The 23,168-nt window shown below is 35.6% G+C and overlaps 1 protein-coding gene across 7 annotated transcripts in view; it reads right to left on the bottom strand.

The window, feature by feature from the left end:
• The window catches only part of ITSN1 (intersectin 1), a 116,278-nt gene that overhangs the window by 16,821 nt on the left and 76,289 nt on the right, over positions 1 to 23,168 (bottom strand). For 6 of the 7 annotated variants that reach the window (XM_048953899.1, XM_048953881.1, XM_048953872.1 and 3 more), the window contains 9 exons: positions 21,709 to 21,950; positions 20,632 to 20,791; positions 19,575 to 19,780; positions 18,807 to 18,889; positions 16,474 to 16,640; positions 11,536 to 11,581; positions 8,081 to 8,202; positions 6,310 to 6,427; positions 2,510 to 2,701 (listed from right to left, as the gene is read on the bottom strand). In XM_048953899.1, the coding sequence (XP_048809856.1) occupies positions 2,510 to 2,701; positions 6,310 to 6,427; positions 8,081 to 8,202; positions 11,536 to 11,581; positions 16,474 to 16,640; positions 18,807 to 18,889; positions 19,575 to 19,780; positions 20,632 to 20,791; positions 21,709 to 21,950 (1,336 nt within the window). Of the gene's footprint in view, positions 1 to 1,629; positions 2,192 to 2,509; positions 2,702 to 6,309; positions 6,428 to 8,080; positions 8,203 to 11,535; positions 11,582 to 16,473; positions 16,641 to 18,806; positions 18,890 to 19,574; positions 19,781 to 20,631; positions 20,792 to 21,708; positions 21,951 to 23,168 lie in introns of those variants that run through there. The other variant, XM_048953919.1, reaches the window with a different exon arrangement.

Genomic DNA, 23,168 nt, shown 5'->3' with positions numbered 1-23,168 from the left:
ACAGCTCATTATGGGAACACAGAGATACCCTTTCATTAAAATAACATTTTAATGCATGAAATATTGAAATAATGGAGAAGAATCTGCTACATAGTTCTCAGCAAGCAAAACAATAGTAACTGAAAAATACAAGTATTAAGTTATGTTCAATTTCTGTCAGATAGGAGGCAGCACTGTGTTCAGCAAATGGCTATGTTGAAGAAGAAAACCATTTTTTTATGGCAGAGTGATAAAGGAAAAAACGTGCATGTTAGAAACTATCCTAAAAACAGAGAAAATCTGTGCAATTGTGCATGTTTTAAGACTAGAGCTTCTGGCATACAACGCAGAGCCTAGGTCAATGTAAACCCATTGTAAAATAAAAAAGTATACTTAATATATCTACTAGCCTAGTGTCAAAAAGTACCTAATGTTCTGTAACACATAGAAGGCAGTGAATAGAGAAAGAAAGGTGCAGAAGTTTGCAGCTGATCACAATGAGTAGTTATAATCAAATAATATTCAAAGTAACAACACAGGTGTCATTCAGAAATTAAACAGGGCTTCAGGCTACTCTGGTGGCAAATTCATTACATGCACTAATGCCACTTGGTGAATTCTGCGTGTACACAGCAACAAGACAACAAACACATTTTAGTCTAGCTTTTATATGAAGAATTTAATTATCTATACATGTGGCTAATTTTAAAGGCTGTATTACAGTTGTTAAAGCTGCAGGTTTTTATATATTTATATATTTTACATTCATATTGATGAAATACTGAAGTGCAATTGTATACGGAGCTTCACTTGTTCTTTGCACCGCATGGTGGGTCAGAAGGAGGGAGATGGGATAGGATTAGAAATTCTACAACACTGCCAGCATGAAATATAGAAATAAATGAAGTACATAAAACAGAAGATAACTAAATGGTAAAGTAGTTAGTACAAATGCTATATTGTGCTTGAGGCATTGGGTAGAGGGGGTTTCTGCACTGACAGCACCAAGCATTTCATCAAGAGCTTGTTACTAATGCTGGAAAGGCAAACATGGCTTAGCTACAGCACATCTACTACATATATTTGACTGTAAGCTCCATTTAATATTAATTTGTATAAATTCCACAGTCTAGTTTAAAAAAAATGTAAACATTGGAAATTAATTGCAGGGAGATATTTCTATACATTCTTTCTTGTCAGGAAAATTACTGGTTCAAAAAGTGTTGTTCCATAGTCACGAGAAAGTAAAAATGAAAAGTAAAACTCCATGAACTTCAAGATGGAAAAAAACCAAAGAAGTTAATGCTCAAACATCACATGAATGTAGCGTTCTGTTGATTTTTGACACGAAAATGCAAAAACTGAAACATCTGAGACAAACACAAACCAGGATGTTTTCTAATTGTATGCAGCTACAAATAGTGTGCAAAATAAAATTAACATAACTGGGATAACAACATTATGCAAGGTTAATATCTCTTGCATTGGAAGGAAGTTAATCTCTTCTCTCCACAATGTATTACACTCAACAAGGAACACCTGATACACACAGTACAAGAACTACAACAAAATACCTTATCTGCAATTGGGCACACTTAAAGTTCCTTAAACTGATTTAACTCCTTCTGCTTTTTTTTTTTTGCAATAATTAAAAAAAAAAAGACATTGACAACACTGGACAAGCAAACAATAAAAAAGAAAGATACATAAAATCTCAAATTTATGGACATTTGGAACAAATTTAACAGCACATGCAGCATTCCTTGATAGTGGGTCTTTTTGCACAAACAAGATTAAAATGAAGAAATTTAATTTATACTTTTCCTTTAAAAGGCTAAAATATATATTTAAAAATAATTTTAAAACTGCAAAAGCACCTGTGCAAAGGTGGAAAAATTAGTTTGGTAACTATGAAAGCCACAAAAGGACCCACTATCCTCTGATTTTTTTGTGTTTTTTTTTTTTTGTTTCATTTAATTTTGCGTCTATATCTGCAGGTAATTAACTCAAACATTGTGATTACATGCAACTAATGTAAAATGAGGTAAACTGCTCTGCAGTGTGTTCTTCTACTCAGAAGGCAGTAGATGATCATGCTGGAAGTCACATGATCAAGGCTGCATCTCCCATCATCCCTCTGGGCAGTGATATGGGATAGTGGGTCTCTTTGAGGACTTTCAAGCCTGAGTGGGGGATGGACAACATATGATTCCTAGAAAAAGGAGGAAAACAACACATAAGCAAAACAAAACAATGAGCAAATTCAAGCTAGGAAAATGAGTCAGGCATGTAAACAGCATGGTGCAAAAATGATAAAGGGTAACATGCTACAAAGGGGATGGGAACTAAAAATAAAACAAACATAAAATAAGGTTTGCATTACAGAAGGTCTTCAAAGAGACTTTGCCAAGTGCAGCAGTGGTGAAGCATTGAGTTCTGCAAACCGCAGCAGAATCACAGCAATGCTGCATGTTTCGTCTTAAAGTACTACATAAATAATTACAGCATGGCAGCAGAGAGGGTCACTTACATTGCTGGCTTGGGTCCGTATCTGTTGTCAGCTTCACATAGTTGGATGGGAAGAGACCCACTTGTCCATTCACCTCCCCTTTCCACCAGTCTGGGTCTTCCTTGTTAAGGACGTTTATAATCTGGCCTTTATTGAATGCTAGCTCATCATCATTCTGTGCAGTGTAGTCATACATGCCAATTACTTGGCACACTGTAAGATAAAGGAAGAGTTCTGTAGCACTGGTAATGTTTCAACGAAGCATAAGCTACGTGTAAACACTGCAGGTATCACAATGTAGTTCCATGATAGTGCACTGATCTATACAGGCACTGCTGTGCTCCTGCCCCTGTCTCCTCTGCTCCTGTATCAGAATTTATCCAAGCTCTCAACAATTTGGCTCCAGGTTAGTTAAAAAAAACAAAGACCTTCCACACAGCTTTACCCTCTTCATCAGCTTACTGAGGATTTAGGATCGCAATACAGAGGGCAGGGCACAACAGTGCAAGCTGAGAACAGTGTAACCCACTGGAACTGCACTTAAGATATTTTCGATAGAAAGTGCTCAACAGTGAGAGACTGGAAAGATTTAGAATTTTAAGAAAAGGTCAAAATGTTAGCTTTCTGTTGACACTACTCTTCAGCTATAAATATATACATATTTCTGCCCATAAAAGCACCAAACTTATAATGTATTTATAAAATTAGCATTCTGCATCCTCGCCCTGTTCTAAATAAGTATCCTTTCCAGTAGAACCGCTCAATGGACAGAAAAGTTTAGGAAACACTTTAAGTTCAATTATTTGAGAAAGGCACTCCTTTCTAATTAGCACTGACCATGCTAAACAGATCTGTAATTCAAGAGAAAGGCAATGGTGATTGTACTTGTACTCTTGTACTGCCCCACAGGCATTAGGAACATAAAAACCTTGGAAAGATGAAAAAAGTAAGAAGGGTCATTTAGGGTGGCCTTTTGGCCCCACAGGACTGTTGCAAGAAGCATTTTTCCTATTTTCTTACCATAAAACTCATCAAACCTGGATGGTTCTCAGGATACAATGGTTTCTGTCCAGTTATAATAGAGCAATTTTCTTAATTCTCTAAAGCAGGAGGACTGTTTATTTAAGTTATATAATTTCCTCTATTTCTCTGCTGATTTCTCCTTGCCAAGACACAGGGCTTCTGGTATTTTGCCTGACGACACAACACTGCTGGCTAAATGAGCCTTCCTGTCATGTTGTCTCTATTCTCAATCTACAGTTTTCTTGTATTTTTGTTCTTGTACACAGCCAGCAATTTAATTAAATTTGTCAAACAGTTCCTTCCTCTTTCAGGAATTTATATTCCAGAAATTATTCAACTCCTTTTAGTTAATATTTTATGCCTGTTTGCGAGCCTCATAATCAAATATATATATATCATATCAGCACATATCTCAAGATTTTGTTTAGTTACTTGCAAGAGAGAAAAAAAAATGATTCTAATTAAAATGTAAAAATAAATAAAAAATAAAAAGTCAAGAGGCATCCACTGTTACTCATCACATCTAATACAGCAACTCTCCAAAGTGCACATTTCCCTAGCATACTGGATGTAAAATGCATATTATGGCATACTACCTACTACTAGGTAGGTACTTTTGGGCTAATATAAGTTAAAATGTATGAACAGCACTGATGTTCATATTTCATTTTAAAGACCTGTGAATCTGTTTTATAACATTCTTGTTAAATATTTACAAGCTATTACTAAAATTAGGAAAAATAAAAAGCTTAAACTAGATCATACTTGAGATGAATCCCATACAGATTTGTTTCCCATTCAAGAGTTTGTTTCTTCCAGGAAGTTTTCATTCTCCTGATTGCTCTCCTGTACTTCAAAGAATTTCTTGGTATTTGGTGCTGGCCATCAGAATATTTAAACGGGATCTCAAGAACCACCTATAACTTGGGGAGGTAATTCAAGAGGGTTTTGAAGATGGGACTCCTCCATTGAGCTTCAAGCATTGACCTCATCTTGATCTTGTTTACACCTGGTCACACAGCTTAGAAAGCACTTCAGTCTTATATATAAAACTCTTTGAGTAGTCCCAGAAAGAAAGTTCTTCAATTATGTTAAACAACTAACAGCAACAGCTCCAAAAGCCACTGCTAACTACAGAAGTAGGCTAGAGCTTTCTCTGAGCTCCAGTGCTTTTTAGCTCTTTGTTTCTTTTCTAAAAAGATTTTGCCTGTTGATTAACTAGTCAATGGCAGAAGGAATCCAGGTTCTCACGGTACACTCACGACCATTACAATCTATAATGTTGTCTTTCTTTCTTTAAACATGCAGAATGGTTGAAATGTGTTTCTAACTATTCCTGTACTGTGAACCTCCTCGTGCCTGGCTAGATCAAGGAGCTTTAACAGCTCTTCTCATTTCTCAGAAGCAGGAAGATGTTCTGGATGCAAGTTTCGAACAGGGTAAGTATGAAGCAGTTGGAAATGAAGAAAACATCCAAAGTATAAAGCAAAAGAGTCCATGCAAAAGAATTTTTTAAAAGGGTGTTTAAAGCCATGCAGTTTGCATCACAGTATGATACACAGAGAGCCTATGCATCAAAACAAACAAAATGGCAAAAGAAAAGGAGGCTTCTGGTGGATCCACTGTCTTTAGAACCCAGACAGACTTGACACACTCTTACACTCTTCACAGTGCACCGCCTTGAGCACTATTTTATCCCTGTAGACAGTTTACTTCAAGCTTTCCATGTCTTTTGCTATAATAAGACTTCTCACTAACACACTTCCTCCATGAAAGTGCTTCTCAAACGTTAACCTCTTAACATCTTACATAACCACACACTAAGTTAGACCACATCATAATAGAAAGGCAAGATAGTCCTATTTCTTCTTCTCACTCTCCAAAATAACAGGCCTATAACAAAGCTGAATTTGATTAGAACGAATGGCATTAAGATTTCCATGTTCTATAGGCAGTGAGAAATGCACTAGAAAATTTATTCTGTAAGTTTTATCAGCATGTGTCAAAAGTCCCGAACTGTCAAACTTGAAATAACAAGCAAAAAAAACCATCCCTTCACATTCAGATATTGTGTCTCAGTGCTAAGAGACCAGTCTAACTACAGAACACAGAATCATTTACAACTGCCTCAAATCTTTGGGTATTATGGAAGAAAATGAACTATTCTATGCATTTTTGATTGTCAAGGATCTCCTTTACCTGGTACTACAAAACTACCGAACACAAAATGGTGAAGGACTAAAACAACCACAAGCACTGAACTTTCCGTTCTCAGTCTTCTGCCTGGCTTTATATTTTGCAGTAGATTGACAGAGCTGATAAAGAGCTGCCCATGTTGGAGCTGTAGCAAATAGATTCTGTAAGTAAAAAGGTCTATCACTGCTGTATCCTTTCACAAACTTTAACAATAGGACAAAAAGCTCTATACTCGTGTAGTTTTCTCACACTTCATCTTAGGAAAAAAAGTCCTTAATGACAAAAGCCTCCACTGATAAGCCTATGGAACATTCTGAACCTTTAAAAACTCCCTCAATATATTTACTGTTAACAAACAGGACTTGTAACTTGAATATTTTACTCTTTAAGGTGCAATGTCACGCTACAGCTACACCTCAGGGATCACCACAATAAATGTAGAAACCAACTGTCTACCCTCCCTGCAAAAAAAATCAAAATAAATTGCTTTACCGTAGTGACTACTGTGGCATATATTTAATGCTTGTGATTAATTTTAGAAGTCTTACTGTAAATTACATTACATTGCATTACAACATCAACTCCATTAACGCACTGCTTACCTGAAGGTAATGCTGTTGATTTAGGTAGCTCGGTTGGCGTAGTTTTACTGGTACCAGGGCTCAAGAGTTTTACATAATTAGCAGGAAACCATCCTATTTGTCGTTTTTTCCCTCGTGCCTAGTAAAAAAAGAAAGAGAGAAAGAAAAAGAAACAATTCTTTTAAGAGGAGTAAACATATCAATAGAACCTTAGGCAAGGCAATTCAGCCAATACTTCAATTACTTGCAGTCCAAGCATTTCAAGTAAAATTCATTTTATAAGGAAACTGTCAGCTATTTTCATCGTGATAGTTCAATGTCAGGATGCTTCCTATTATGAAGCAAGCTTTTATTACAGCTAAACACTTATTTACTACTTATTTAAGTCTAGTATTAAATGTGGAGGTTGGCAGCTCAGGGTTGGAGCTTGATGATCCTTGAGGTCCCTTCTAATCCGATCCATTCTATGACTCTGTGATGCTATGAATTTAAGTGAGTTTTCACTTCAGTTTTCCTACTTTGTGTGCTTTATAAATAAAACTACAATAACCGCTCCTTCTAAAAGATTTAATTTTTTTTTTAAACCTTAACTCTAGAATGCCAGGCTAGCTATCACAATAATGAATAACAGCATTCAAAACAACAAGCTTTTTCATTATGCCAATAATTGTTTTTAAATCGTTATCTAGATTGTAATAGTTTAAATAGAGATTAAGAATTTCAATTACCTCTTTTCTTCCAAGAAGCAGTTTCTAAACTTTGTATTAACCTCTCCTGCTCAACCAATAGGTGGAGGAGTGCAAACATATGTCACATTAACCAAGTGCTAGAAATACAGCAAAACATGACCTGAAAAAGTTCATCAAGTTTGGACTCAAACACGAAATCCCAAAGGCAGAATCCAATCAAACTATCCAAATGATCCTAATTAACAGATGTTAAGGTTTGGGAAAGCATGTTAGATGCTCTCATACTATCAGAGAGCATCAGTACAAAATGTGGTAAACATACATACTACAAATGTATGTTCATGAACAGAAACAGATGACCACATACATGACCTAGAGTGGAGGTGTAAGGTTTGTAACACAGCAGCAATCAGCCTCTGTCAGAAACAGGATGTTGGGACAGAAAAGCACAGGCCTGATCAAGTGTGTCAAAGCTTATATCACTGAAGCAGGATAGCAATTTGACAGAATCTGCATCCTGTTATTTCATCAACTACATTGTGCTTTGCAAATCAAATCAGAAGAAATATCTTTAATTTTTCTCAGCTAAGAAAGGTTATTATAAAACTTGAATTCAAATCTCAGCTTTTACATTATTAAATCTATATTAAGAATTATTTTAACTACTTTTTTTTTCGTTAGTTGGAATTTTGAGTACAAAGAATATTACCTATGAAAGAAAATAGACACTAATTGACTTCAAAAAGTCACCAAACAAAAACTATTTTTTCACTATTTTCTTCCCTTCTTACTGAAAATGAAACCTTTTGATCTACAGTGTTTCTAGACCATTAATTTTAACATATTATGCATTAAATCTAGCAATGCAATGAGATGGGTATCTCCGCCTCACAGTGAAGAAATATGTTTTTTTCCTGCCATTCTCCAAAGTTATTTCAATTTCAACAAATTAGAATGAAAAGGCATTTTACTTGTAAAAGATCAGTTGCAGAACATTTTCAAAATAACGTATTTAGCATTGACACATTTATCATTTTGAACTATTAAAAATAAAATCACAGATTCTTTTACATGTAATTTTATTTCAAAAACCAGTAACTCACTTGGAGCTCTCCTTCCCACCAGCCACCTGGGTTCTTCTTTCTGATAAGAATCAACTGACCAGGAGCAAGGGTGAGTTGTTCTGGACCCGTTGCTGTGTAAGAGGCAATAACTTGGGCAATTTCTGTTAAAGCAGGAAGAAAAAAAAGTTAATCTGGACAAAAAAAAAGAACACATTCTATTCAAGATTGACTCTGCTATTATCATTGGTACAGTATATCCATTTTGAATTTTCTTCCATTAAATTGTAATGCATTTACATAATTTCTTGAATACAAACTATAATTACAAAACAGATTAGAAGTTCCTCCTTAAAAAGTTCACAGCAGTACAAGAATAAGAGAACAGAGATGCAAGAGCTGTATGGGTAGGATGCAAAAAAATATCTGAAATAGAGAAGAATAATGACCATAATTAAAGCCATGTGGCTCTTAAAATCAAGTTTCATAAATACTGTTTTCCAATAAACATGTTTTTGTAGCATCAGTTTGGACAATGTTCCCTACAAAGAGATAGACGGTGACGACAGTATTATGAAGATGCAGTAACAGAGGTGTAAACTAATGAAGGTCTGCAAAAAAATTCTCACCACCACACTGGACAAAAAATGGAAGTTTCTGAAATGCAACAGGCAGGGTTTATTTTGAAACCTTTCTTTTGTAGACATTAATAGAAAACTGGTGCCTTCTCTAATTTACCTCGCAGCAAAAATGTGACAGGAGAGTAATGGTAAGCACACAATTCTCTCTCAGTTACATTAGCCAAAGTGGATAGAGCAGTTCATGCCATTTTACAGTTGTGGAAATATAGATGAAAACTTAATCACCACAAAGTCTGACAGGATTAACCATTTCTGAACAGATGTGAACTAACAGGAACTTGTAAGTGGCTGCAGTTAGGGCTGAAATGTCTGACTGATAGCATTGAAGTCAGGTTTATCATGTCATCAAAACATGGTTAGGATGATAGAGAGAGTATATTTAATACAATGATTATTGGAAACCTTCGGTAAAAGCGTGGACCAAGCAGGTGATGAAAAAGGTCCTGGCTGAGAGTTAGAAAGATGCTTTACACACGGATATGGAACACAAAAAATAGCATTTCAACTCTGAAAGCAGAAGATGGAAGAAAGAAATGCTAAATAAATATGATATTTGTAGGTAGAATAGAAAGGTCTATACAGATAAAAGCCAGCAGCAGCACAGACTGTTCTGTACAAAGACAAAGCAAGCTTTTTGACAGGAAACATGGCTGTACTGCTAAAAGATCTACAAGATCTCAGGGGAATGGTAGGCTTTTCACAATTGCATCAATTCACCCACCTCAGAGCAATTCAGAAAGTAAAACGAACACTAGCAAAGAAACTAAATATGGGAATTGGTCTTTTTTTTTTAATTATGCAAAATCCTCTCTCTACCATAAAAAAAAAACATCATCTTCAATATATCATACTATGCATTCTATTGAGAGAACAAAAATCTTATAGCCTGTAACTCAGAAAAAAAACATCACAATTTTATCTACATAATGACAATCCACACGGCTCCAGATATCAGAGATCCTCTTTCACCAACTGGTAGCATATAGAATTTTTACTGTGAACTGATCTGAATTACAAATTAGTATCTAGCTCTCATGTCAAAGAAAAGCAGAAAGTTGGAGGAAAACATGCAGCAAAATAAGTTTGGGGGATTTTTTTGGTGTTTTTTTTTTTTTTTTTTTTTTTTTTTTCAAGTAAAAAAGGAAAAAAGAAAAAAAAAACGCTTTTATTCCAGGAAGGACTTTTAATTTTATTATATTTGAATATTGAATTACTAAGAAGAGATCCAATTCATTTACAGCTCAGGCCAGGAGAACCTGTCCTCTACCAAAAGAGATTCATTTAGAAAGAGAAAGAAATGTCTTCTTACAGATACAGTTGTCCCCATAATGCCACTTAAATTCCAAAAGACAGCATTTTCTTTTCCTTGTCAAACACAGACTATTATCAACACTCACTTGTTCATCCTGCTGCTTCCAGAATAAACTGGAATATTTCACCTCATTTATTAGCCTTTCACTTCTGTGGCAAAAACATCCATGAACCTCCTTGCTGAAAAATAGGCAGGACTGCTCTTAAACTGTTCTTAAATTCCAAAAAGTTCTAAATACACCTTTTGTCAACACAAACCCATCTCTCCTCTGCTTAATATTCAGATTTAGCAGATTAGTGATTATAAGGCTGCTACTCAAGTCCTCTCATGCTTCATTCTCCCATGCATAGAAACAGTAGCTATACCTATCAGCATCTTGTCATTATTCCTACCAGGTCTCACTTTTATAGGTTTTCCAGAGTTCTTTTCTGCCTCTCTCAAACTTTTAATCTATTAACACAACTGTGTTTGGTTATTGAAAGCAAAGTTTAAAAGGGCAGAAATAGTTTATTTCTAAACCCTTCTTTCCATAGAAAGTGGATGGATCAGTCAGATTTGCCGAGAGCAGAGGTAAAATAAGACAAATTAAGCTGGGACTACTGCAATCTATTCTGCATCCTCTCTCTTTTCTCTTACACACTTGAGTAGTGAGCCACTTCAGGCAGACAAAAAGCAACTTTCTCTCCACAAAACAAAATAAAACATGAATATGAGTATGTACATGGGTATGGAAATAGGCAGGACTTGGTAATCCACATCCTTGAACTACCTCACTAAGCAACTAAATAAGTTTCAGAGAAAGGGACAGAAGCATTGAACATCTCCTGATTTAGTCCAACTGGATGCAAAATCATATCTTTCATACAGAAGCAAATAAATACACTGAAGAGAAAAACAGAGATGCCTTCTGGAATGCTTACAAATGCCTGCCAGTGACAATGCGCTCTTTAAATGATCTTTGGAAAAACAGCCGTCTAAAGGGACAGCCCTTCTCCTGACCTCTAACCCAAGAACAAGAGGACTTCTTTCAAGCCAAAAAATAATCTGCAACATGATGATCTGCAATATGACCAGGCTTTTCAGGCAATAAGCTACATGGCATACGTACAAGGTATATGCTCTTGAAAATAGGAAGCAGACACAAGAGCTCAGAGTCAATGTATACCAGATTAGGGCAAAGCTGTGAAACCACAATGTGAAATGTGTACTTCCATTTCAGGGACGCTGGGAAACTTGAGAAACTTTTGTGGGCTTCCACTGTTCTATTTGGTTTAGTTTACACTTGTTTTTGAGCAAGCAGATTTTTATTCCTTACCTATATATGCTACTTCAATACGGTGATAAATAGGTTATAAATTAATTTAATATAAACAGTATTCATTAATGTGAATTACTAAAGCATAACAGTGTATTTCAGAAGATATAAATGACCAAGAGCAAATGATTTATTATTATGGAAAAGATTTTGTTCCCACTGACATTTTTTCACTGACTAGATATACACAGTACTTAAGAGGAGGTGCTGTCAACTATATATGACTTACCAGGTTTCTTCCCTAAGCTTCCTGTTTTTCCAGCTGCTCCAGAAGCCTTGAAATAGAGAGGGAGATGTAAGTTTAGCAGTCATAATTATATCTTCAGTATATTAAAATGATTTACTGTACTTCACTTTAACACACCAAAAAAAGATGAGAGTAAAAAAACTCCAATGAAGTCTGTTCTTACAGGAACTCTTACTATTTGAGATGGCAATTAATATATAGAAATTAAAGAATGTGATGTACAGAAGTGGATAACTATATAAAGGTGCAGACATCTTTCCTAACTCTCCTGCTTTCCACTGACTGTAAATACCAATGTAATTACAATTTACATAGTATTTTCATTATTAACCTGCATATCTGCAAAATGTTAATGTTGCCAGGTTGAGCTAGTATGACAATAGTATTTTTCAATTCTCAAATATTTGGATTGCAAATATGCCTAAAAAGATAATCAGACATAATTATTTAAATACTGTACATATTATGGTTTCAAATTTTCTTATATGGAAAATTAGTTAATGTAGAAATCCTTCACTGCATCCCTAAGATGAGCTATATGAACTTTTTAGATGGTATGTGTTACATTAGTAAAAGCTCCACTATCATTTTTTGTGCCTAGCTGAGAGCATAGGACACTCAATAGTGCTATCTGTCTTGACAAAGACAGCTAATCCCTTGGATCGTAGGTGGGTTCAGATGAGGTGTGAATATCCTGTTGCCCAAGCCAAGAGATTTACAAGAAAAGCTTCTGTGAACACTCATGAAAAACTAGCAAAGCCATGGAAGTAGTTCAGTTCAGTTATGTTTAAGAAAACAGCTATTCTGAAAAACCAAATTTAGCATAAAAATGCTTCTTAATTTACAAACTCACAGTTCTCCTGTTCAAAAATATATCTTTCCTAAAAAACACCAGTCACTTGGAAGAAGTTATCTTTACTTGTTTCTTTCAGTGCACTTTCAGACTAGTCACATACCTGCAATTAGAATATTCAAATCCAGGCGTGGTTTGGACTCTACCCTTGCATATCCCTTTCCTCAGTCATTTTGCCAATCTTTTTAATAGATACTCTTTGTAGGACAGAATCCCCCAATAATCTAAATAATCATCTCACTTTCTTCCTAGTACATTGCCAGCCTTAGCTATTACAGTACAAATGTCTGATACAGATGACAACAACACAGCAAATCTAAACTGTCTTTTGGTCAGAAATACTGAACATACATCATATCCTATTGCCTTCAAGTGATGCTCACAATGCTTCACCCTCTTCTCAATTTTTCCCTTAGCATCTTCCTCACATATCTGGAGCCTACATAAATGACTGGAGGGTTTTCAGAATACCAGATCCTCTAAGGAAAAAAACAATTTAATCCTCAATATTCTCCTTAACTTGAAGTTTTTAAAAGCTGGGAATTTTTAATAATGAAATTAATAAAGGCAATAACTAAGACTCTAGTTGAATGACTGAGAGAACAGTGCCATTTTAAAAATGCGTATTAGTTTTGAATACCTCAATAGAATAGATTACTAGGAAAAATAACTGTCTTGAAGAGTATGTGACTGCTCTAGGACTTCAATGCTGGGGGCATTTTCCAGGAAAGCTACTATGGAAGCCTGATCTTTCAGACTGAGCTAAAATACTTCATAATGCTCTATTAGCAGAAAACTCAGTGGGTTGGTGTGCATGTCCTATTACCTGAAACTGCCACTGGAAGGTGACAGTGAGGATAGGGAGAAGGTCGTTTTTGTTTTTTTAAATCCAAACATCTGGCACAAAAGCACGTTTCATACACCTAGCGTACCACAACAGCCTTTGACATTTTGTGAATTCTAGGAAGGGTTGTGGAAAATGGATGAGATAAGTTACAAATCATTTGGTCTCAGTGCAACTTTCTTGTAAAAGACTGATTACAGTTACTTTCTGGAAAGCCAGCAAGTCTTCCTTTCTTTCCTTGGTTCTCTTTCTCTCCTGCCCTCCCCTTCCCCCCTTCCTCTATGACTACTGTGACCTATATTAACTTTAAAAAGTGAAATACGGAAGCATCATACAGTGATTAGATGCAAAGACTAAAGTTAGGTCTGTGAACAAGATGTTCCATGCAAAATGATGGTGGGTCCATCCGCAGACATGAGGAGGAAAGATTAAAAGGTCTGGAACCAAATGAGAGGACTGGCACTAATACAGTAATATCAGAAATTGATACCACTTTGGTAAGTATTTTTCAGCAGACAAATACCACTTTGCCCTCTTAACAAAGAACAAGTATTTGGACTTCCAAATAAAATTTTTTTTTCAAACATCAATTAACCAGTGTCCAGGCTGTCAGAGGCATGTAGGGAATGATGAAGTAGGATATGACACTATATCTTTGCTGGTAAACATAGATTATCCTGAGAGGGGAGTTTCAAAATCACCTTAACTAAACTGAGCCTGAGTTCTGTTTGAAGATTCTCTGAATCCTTGTTAAAGAAAAAGAAGAAATAAACAGAAAACCTGTTTCAAAAATTATCTAAATTAGTAAATGGTGCACTTAAAGATAGACCTAACTTCTGGTCACCCCTGGAGAAATATCTTGTATCCTTTTGTTAAAAAAAAAAAAACAACAGTGGAGAGCAAGTAAATCATTTTATCTCCTTTTTATACATCTAAGACACTAACTGCATTTGAAGACATTTTGTGCCAAATGATAACATCTTTTGAAACAAGAAGAACTTGCTCTGATAGTTTAATAAAACAAGGCAGTAGAATTACCAATTGTGTTCTACAGTAATGCCCTAAGAATCCAGACTGAATAGGTTTTGATTGCTAGATGTTTTTCAGAACACTTACACAAGGCCGTATAAGTTGAGGGATCTACATTTTTGGTTTTCCAAATTCACCGTATCAATTCCATATTCCAATGCAGAGGTAATTATCACACCAGTCTCACGGAAAGGGTAAAATAAAAAGCCGTACATACCTACCTCAATTTAACGAAAACACTGAGAATAGACCATCAAGTTGCTTACTTGGAGAACATAAAGACATTCACTTTTTTAATATGTTCAAACTTTAAGGAAAATTCCTTAGTATGGTTGCTTGAGGTAAATGAATAGAACTACTGAATGATTAGCACTGCCTTGTTTTTCAGGCCTAAGTCAACAGAGCAGAACACAGTAAACTAATTTGTTTTTTTAGCAAAGTTCTTCATGATCAGCCAGCAGCTGTCCAAGCACAGCAGCACATCTGAAAGTTAAGACAGCCACTATTGTGAAATCCTTTGCAAAAACTGGCTCTGTGACCAAGCTGAATAGCAAAACCTTGTACGTGTAATGGCAATTATCCACTTAGAACAACTACTATCTCCTGGGGGGCATGTGAATCACATCAGGAAAACAACCATCCTGAATATAAATCTCCTTGAGCTCTGTACTCTTTCCTCCTTTTTTTTCTCATCAAGATTTTATCTGAAGATGAAGATTTCACCAGCAAAAAGAGCAGTCGGACCACTTTTTAATAAACTGCACTTTGTGGTTTCAGGCCCAGACAAGCTGAGATCAGACAAACATGAAACTGAGTTCTCAGTATTAAATATCTGTTTCTGAGCTCTCTACAAAGACTTGCCAATATGTGCCTCTTCTCCATCAGACAGGACATGCATTTGATACGCCCAATACTTGAAAACACACAAAAGGCAACTTAACATATCTCAATATACATTCCCAGATTTTGAGACAAAAGTGTGTTAGAAATATCTCACTTGTCTACAGGACAAACCTCTACCCCATCTTAATGAGGTGACATCACAACTTGCTACTGTAAAACATGTTCTCTCTGACAGAAAGTACTCCTAATCTGGTCGGGGACTCGACCCAACTTTTTGCTGCTCCACAGTCACTAGATAGATTTAAGGTCTGACCTGATGATCTTTCAAGGTCTCTACTGACCTGGGCTGTTTCATAACTCTAGAGTTGATGCAATTGAAATTGGCAGGAAAGAGCACAGGCATATCCAAAACTGAACTCTAAACATAAAGCACAACATTTCAATTCTAAAATGAAGATTGAACATCTTGAACTGAGGTGCAGAGAATGAGACACAATACTTCAGAAGTGGCCTGGCCAGGGCAGAGGAGAGGGGGAGGATCACCTCCCTCGACCTGCTGGCCACACTTGTTTTAATGTACCCCAGTACACCATTGACCTTGTGGGCCACAGGGGCACACAGCTACTGGCTCATGGTCGATCTGTTGTTCATCATGACACCTACATAAATTTGTATTTATTTACTTAAAAAAAACTATAGTTCTCAAAGACACAAACAAAAAGTCCTTCCCAAGAGATCAATACCATATACAGCTGACAATAAGCTAATTCCTACTGGTAGGTGAGAATTACCCTTCCCAAATAGATAAGGAACATAAATGAGAACACATCTTTCTTAAGAATGTCTAAAAAAAGTTTAACATAGACATGCTCTATCAGATTATTCCAGGATAAAATCAGATGAGACAGGACCTCTATTATTCAATGCAGTAGTTAGCTAATTTTTATTGCTAAATTTGTTTCCCTAGGTTGCAAGAACACTGAAACAGGGAAAGAAAAAAATATAATAAACTGAAATATTTCCCTTAATTTCTTTTTTAAAGAAAATGACAGAAGGATACAACTCAGCTATCAAAAACTTACCTGGATAAAAAGTAATTGTAGCTATTTTTATTTGTCTCCACAAAACTGCTAAGTTAACTATCAATTTATCTAAGAGTTATTGTCATAAATGGCTCAGAATGGAACTTAATAAATTATGTTGTGAAATGTAACTATTATTTCCTTTTCCAAATTCATGTTCAGCAAATACTTCTTTGTCCCTTGCAAACCACTCACTTGCAAACATCACTCCAACACCAAAGAAAACAGAACTCCCCCAGGCCAACTGTGAAACAATTTAATGTCTCTACCTCAGAATCTTTGAGTCTCACATAATTAGATGGGAAAACTCCTGTTTTATCACCCAGCGTTCCTGTCCACCAGTCGCCATCTTTCTTTGTCACAAGAATCATATCACCTTGCTGAAAGGTTAGGTCTCCTTGCTCAGAACTCTCGTAAGTATACATAGCAACATATTCTGCAAGAAGGAAATAGATACACAACATGGGGAAACACTTGATAACCTGCTCAATTATCATTTGCAAAGCCGAATAGAATATGATCTAACTAGAGGCTAGACAGAAGATAAATTGATTAATTACTTTATTCATAAAGCTTCAGTATTATTTAATGTATAAAATGAAATAGATAGCAGAACTAAATACAGTCTATCAAAAGTCTGCCCTGGGGAATCTTTTTGGTAAAATAGTTGCCTAGTATAATTATTATTACATTATTATATTATACATTATTACTTTACATCAGAAAGTATTCTGAACATATTTCCCAGTGGTTTCTGATTTGTGCTGTTGACTAGCATTTTCAGATTTGAGGGCAGAAAAAAATCTCAGTATCCAAACATCTGTCTTAATCTTACATACTCTGTTTGGCTCTCATGTACAGTGAATTCTTTCATTACTTGAAGGTTTGCACAGGGAGCACACATCTCATTGCATCTTTTGAAACGGCTGGGAAATGTCAAGACAAAGCCTGAATGTTTTATTTTGTTAAAACACAGTCACCCACTTAGTATTCAAGTGCAAAAACACTAGACTGATGTTAAGTACTGCAGTGCATAACTGTACCACAGAACTACACAAAAAAAACCCCAAACACCTTTACAAAAAGGATTACAAAGAATTCTGAACAATTAATTAACATTGTAGGCACAACTTGATACATTCTTACTTAACTAAGCATTAACAAACTTTACATGGGCAATAGATCACTGAAGATTATATCCTATGTTTCTGTGATCAGCTCTGGAATGAAGAGCAGCTCACAGTATTTCAGGAAGATTATCATGCATACTTGACAGAAATGTTCAAGTATTCCATTGCAACTGGCAATTGTTCCATTTGCTTGAACACTACATCTGACCAAAACCCTCAACTTGACTACTGAACTTCGGCAAGAATTCAAACCACTGTAAATTTTCTTAATGAAAGCTAAGAGATAGTTTACCCAAAAACTGCAGTTGAAGGAGACATACATCTGTTCGTACACAAGTACACAACAACATTAAAATTCACAATGTATGCCATATACATGTATATTCTCTCACGTTCTCTACATCTAATAAAATATGGGCCTATCATCTTCTATTACTTCTTAAAAATACAGCTTTCTTGAAATGTTTTTGTATAAATTGTGTCCCTTTTTAATACTAACATATAACCTAAGATATCCTATAATTTACCAAAAAAGACAGCATTTCCAAATTGCTTTTAATGAAATACACACTGAGCAAGACTAGTTAGGTTTCAAAATAACTGATCATCCCTTTTTCCACTTTGGACAGATTTCTAACATTCTCTTCTTTTAATTTCTGTAGTGCTCATGTCAGTAACTTATCAAATACAGCAATAACCAAAGAAACTCTTCCACTTGAAATCATATGTAGAATTGTAGCTGAAAAATGCAAGGCATTCTGAAGAGATTATGTAGATATTAATTTGTAAACTAAATTTAGATCCATTAATTTACTCTGACTGTGATTTAAGTTAACCTTATAGACATTGCACTGAAGTGGATTAGAGTGCCCACAGTCTGTTAGCACAGCTCATATGGAGACATTAACTTCCAGTTGAAGAGTAGTAACAACTAAGAATACAAGTCTTTTAAAACCCTTCAGAGACCTGACAATTATCTGTCTGTGCCCCATATGCTCCATCCTTAAAAATGAGGGGTAGCTTTCACCATAAGTATCACAACTTTTAAATAAAGAAACTACAATCAGTTACAGGGAGCTTTAATGGAACAGTGGAAATGAGTACCGAGTGAAATTGAGACATTCATTAATAATTGCTGGCATCATTAATTACTTACGAATTACAAATAAAAACAACATGGAAGTGTTATACTGGCCCTCTGCAAAAACCCATTCTGAACAGTTCCATGGGGAACTGAACTGATACCAAAATATTTACATACATACTAGTATGTATAGTATGGAACACTATAAACTGCAGAAGAAATGTTCAATTATTGTTTCTACATATACAACATACCCACATTTTTACAGGCCTGATCTTAAAACAAACCTGTTTTGTTGATTCTGGGCTCATTTTTGGTAATACGCAGACTACTTACATTTAATCACATAGTAAAATAATGTCAATGCCATCCAGTCTGGAATGCTTACCTTCACCTGACATAGTTGCTTTAGCTGCTGGTGATGCTACTCTTTTCAGACTAGCAGGACTTTCTGAAGAACCAGAATCCATGCTTTACAAGAGAATAACAGTTATTTAAGAAATTAAATCTCTTCAGAAGATGCTTAATGTATGACAAAAATAAAATATGCACATGTATCCCTAAGCGATTCCCTAAATTTTCTAATAGACAGTAAACTTGCAAATTACATATTTCAAGTACGATGGCTACTTGTAGTTATAATTAAGTAAATGCATGGAATACACAGTTTGCTGCCCCTCCTTCTCCCTCCGAAGAAAAAAAAAATCTAAAAACACTGTAATTAGTATTAGTGATGTTAATGCTGACTTCACCTTTCACAGAACTAGATTCTGATTGTTTCATCTTCTGAGAATAATGATAAGTGATTAAGCTTTGATGTACTGTATTTTATTCTGGGAAAAAATAAGCTGAGACTTATATAGCTATAATTCATGTCAAAATAGTAATTTCTCAGTTGCAAGTCACATATAATTAAGACTGTAGATTAAGCTTTAGGTCTATTGGTGGTGGCGCATAGTGCAAGGAGAACTGAGGTCAGCTTACATATTCCTCACCTGAATTTTCAGCGATGGGAGTAAAAATCTAACAGAGAAGAGTCACCTAAAAATACTTATACAGAGTTGAGTCTAAACTTTAAAACTCAAGTGAGCAACTCTTCATATATATTTAATCAATATAGTATGGAAGTAAAGTATGGTGTAAGCAAATACAATACCTTGTTGACTTCCTAATGGGGCCTGAAATAAGCTTCACATATGACTTAGGAAACCACCCCTTTTGTCCTTGAACTTCTCCAAACCACCACATATCTTGCTGCTCTAAAACTGTGATGACATCATTTTTGTTGAAATTAAGGTGGTTATCTTTTTTTGCTCTCCAAGGATACAAAGCCTGTGCTTGAAGTCCCTCCACTTTTTCACCCTAATGCAATTTAGAGAAAAAGAGAGAGAATTCAGTCTTGCAACACTTTCCACAAAGAAAACTCCTTATGGAGTTACATTCTTATACTATTTATATAGCCACAATATACTGTAACTTCTCCTCATCTGTATAAAGCAAAATATGTCAGTCAAAATTACAAAGTAATACAAGAAACACCCACAGACCTCCTACATTTCTGTCTGTTAATGTGTAATCACTGTAATGCAGGACTATTTGGGAGTTTGCTTCTTTGCAATTTCTACAATTAAGATATAGATACAATAAACCTTGACAAAGTTATTTTGAAAGGTTTAAAGCAAACTTTACAGAAAATTATGTTCTGCTGCTAGTAATATATTGTATATACTACCATTTAGTTTTGTTCAAAGACATTTAGGTATTTTGCATTTATCAGAACAACACATTAGCTTACAAGAACAATGTGTCCAGTTGAGGAAAGTGCAGTCTCTTACAGATGGACTGAATTCATCTACTGTGAAGCTTAGTCTCATCTACACCACTTAACCATATAACCCACTCTGGAATGAAGATTGTTGCCATGTGATTTAATAAAGCCCAAAGGAAGTGATTCAAAAATAGCACCCAGCCAAAACTTTAAGAAGACTGGACCACTGTAGTTTAAAAAAGCCAGCAAAGAAACAGCAGAACAGCAACTTGTTTGTGTTAGATTCTGCTACTGACTTTGTTAATGAGTGTACACTAATGCTTTAGCACTCCAAACTGTCCTAGTTCACGCATCTTAGGAAAGGGTTTCCATTGTAAATGTTCGCTCTTTGCTATCCAGAATTTCATGCTGGCTCAGAACAGTTCCAGTGAACACAGCTGCTCACCTGACCCAAAACAGGAGAGGGAGACGATCCTGTAACAGTGGCAGGGGTGAAGGCTGATCGCTGCCGCAGCTGCCCTGCACTGGGAACTGTCAGCGACGGCTGAGCTGCCCAGGCATCCCAGTTGTCTGTCTCTGGTTTCTCATTAGTGTTTGCTGGCCATCTGAAAATAAGTGAATTACATTATTCCTACTGTATTCTAAGGAATAAAAATGCTCACATGCAAAGAAAAAAATTCTACATTCTAGGTCTATTTCTTGTAATTCAATACTCCATGAGTTATTAGCAGTGAAATTAACTCTGCAGTGAAAGTTAGGCAATCAAAGAGAGGGTTACAATAAACACATTTCTGAAAGGCAGCCTCTAAGAACAGTTAATTGCTCATCCTTGCTCATTTATGGCCAACCATTTCTGCAATTTAGTTTCATTGTTCAGGTGTGCCCCCATACAATGAAAATGTTAAGTACTGCAGTCTGTATTATGCAAAGTCACTGACCTCTCACATGCCTCTGTGTTATGTCTCATACTACTTCAAATCCTTACCTTTTTTCTTTTGCTTAAAATTATTTCTTACTGACTTTTCAACTCTTAAAAGAGTTTCGCACTCTTATCCTTTAAAACGTCCAACAAATCTCATGATCCCTACCTTTGCCTCAAAGTACCTACTTAAATGATCAAAATTCAGTGAACTCGAGGAGCATGATAAATTAATCCAACTTAAATCTTCTCTGCCTGTTTTCTTTGCCTGCTTCATGTGCTCTAAGCTGAGTAATCAGTTGTACGTCTGGACTGTAATCATGCCAAGCCCACAACCAACAAAACTCTTCTCATGTCAGGGACAGCATTACTAATTTTTATGAAAAGCATGAAAGTGTGTATTATCTACCTAGATATATAGGAGAATAATTCCAGTTTTACAAGGCTGCAATTGTAACTATTTACTACAGAAAAATATTTTAATTCAAACAAAATCTTTATCTTTTGCAATCTGTGTACTTTGTGTCAACTTCTTGTCATAGTCCAATCAATTAGAAAGTACTCCAATGGTACTTTGAGGCAATAATCACCACCCAAACATACGTTGAACTGAAGTCTGCCCAGTTGTTGGCAGTTGTCGTGCACTCTGTAGATGCAGCAGTTCCTAGTGATGTGGTTGTTTCATGCACAGAAACTTTAGGTGCAGGAGCTGCCTCAATTGGTTTTATAGACGCTGGAACTTCACTCTCAGGTATTTTTTCTGCGTAGTTTGCCGGGAACCATCCAGTTTTTCCCTTCAATTCTCCACCAAGCCACCCTGGTTCTCCAGTCTGACTTTCATCCACCTGCAGATACATTACATTAGAAAGCTAAGAAACATAATATACAAGTGGTATACTAAAAAAAAAAATAAAATACATCTCATCCACAGTAATTAACTTTATCTACTTACAGAGAAATGAAAACTTTATTACAAGTACAAGCTCCACCTAGGTAGAACTTTGTTATTATTATTTAATTTACCACTGGGAGAATTATGCCACCAGCTATTCTTTCAATAACCTTTAATATCTAAGAGAAGATTTTGCAATGTAATGCGCTTTGCAATGATATTTTTTTTTTTTTCCAAACCAGAATCAAAAGGTTTTCTGGGTGATAAGGTAAATAAAATTAAATAAATAAATAAATAAAAATTTTCATTTCAGCCCTAATGCATAAGCCAAGCATAGTTTTTGAAACAGATGCTTGAAAGTCTGTCACAGCACACCAGTCTTGGAGATATTAGTTCTGGGGAACTAATGAGTTTGGGGGGTTGGACTCGATGATTTCTGGAGGTCCCCTCCAATCCCTACAATTCTATGATTCTGAGAAGACCATTGTGTGTTGCTATTTCTGTTTTAAAACATTTTAAAGTTTTTTCTAAATTTCCTTTTGCAGAAAATACAACAGAAACACAGCATATTAAAATCAACATCCACCAAACAAATTCAAAACAACAGTGACATATTTTCTAACATACTTATATGAAATAATTCCATGGTGATAAAGAATCAAGAATTGCAGAAGAAAAATAATCCACCATTACTATCCCTCCTCATAACTCATTAATTGATGTGGTAGCTAAACACTGACACAATATCTGGAGGCTGCAGACACTTTTTTTTTTAAAAAAAAAAGGCAGTAATTGCATTAGGTAATAATTACAGCAAATCTGGTGATCTAGCTATCCAACCTGCCTTTGATACTCCAACAAAATTTCAGTTTCAAGGGGTTTAAGCAAACATACAAACAAGGCTTGCTCCTGTAGCATGTCAATAACATACATCTATCTGCTGCAGATTCCCAAGCAATGATCAAGTTGGCAGTAAAACCAGGCCAGTAATGAAAAGTCACATGATCAGCTCCACACAGGAGCTGTTTTTTTGCAAGAATTTAATCTGCTTAGGCCAGTAGCATACAGTATTTTAAAATACATAAAAGTTTCTAATGAGAGCGTAAGTCATGCATTTACTGTTGCAGTTATCAATATAGCAACTGGTGAAAGATGCTTAAATTGCTAATTC

Source organism: Lagopus muta, chromosome 1 (genome assembly GCF_023343835.1).
Source record: "Lagopus muta isolate bLagMut1 chromosome 1, bLagMut1 primary, whole genome shotgun sequence".
Taxonomy (NCBI): Eukaryota; Metazoa; Chordata; class Aves; order Galliformes; family Phasianidae; genus Lagopus; species Lagopus muta.
Note: the sequence above shows the minus strand (reverse complement) of the source record. Positions and strands in the feature narration are given on the sequence as shown.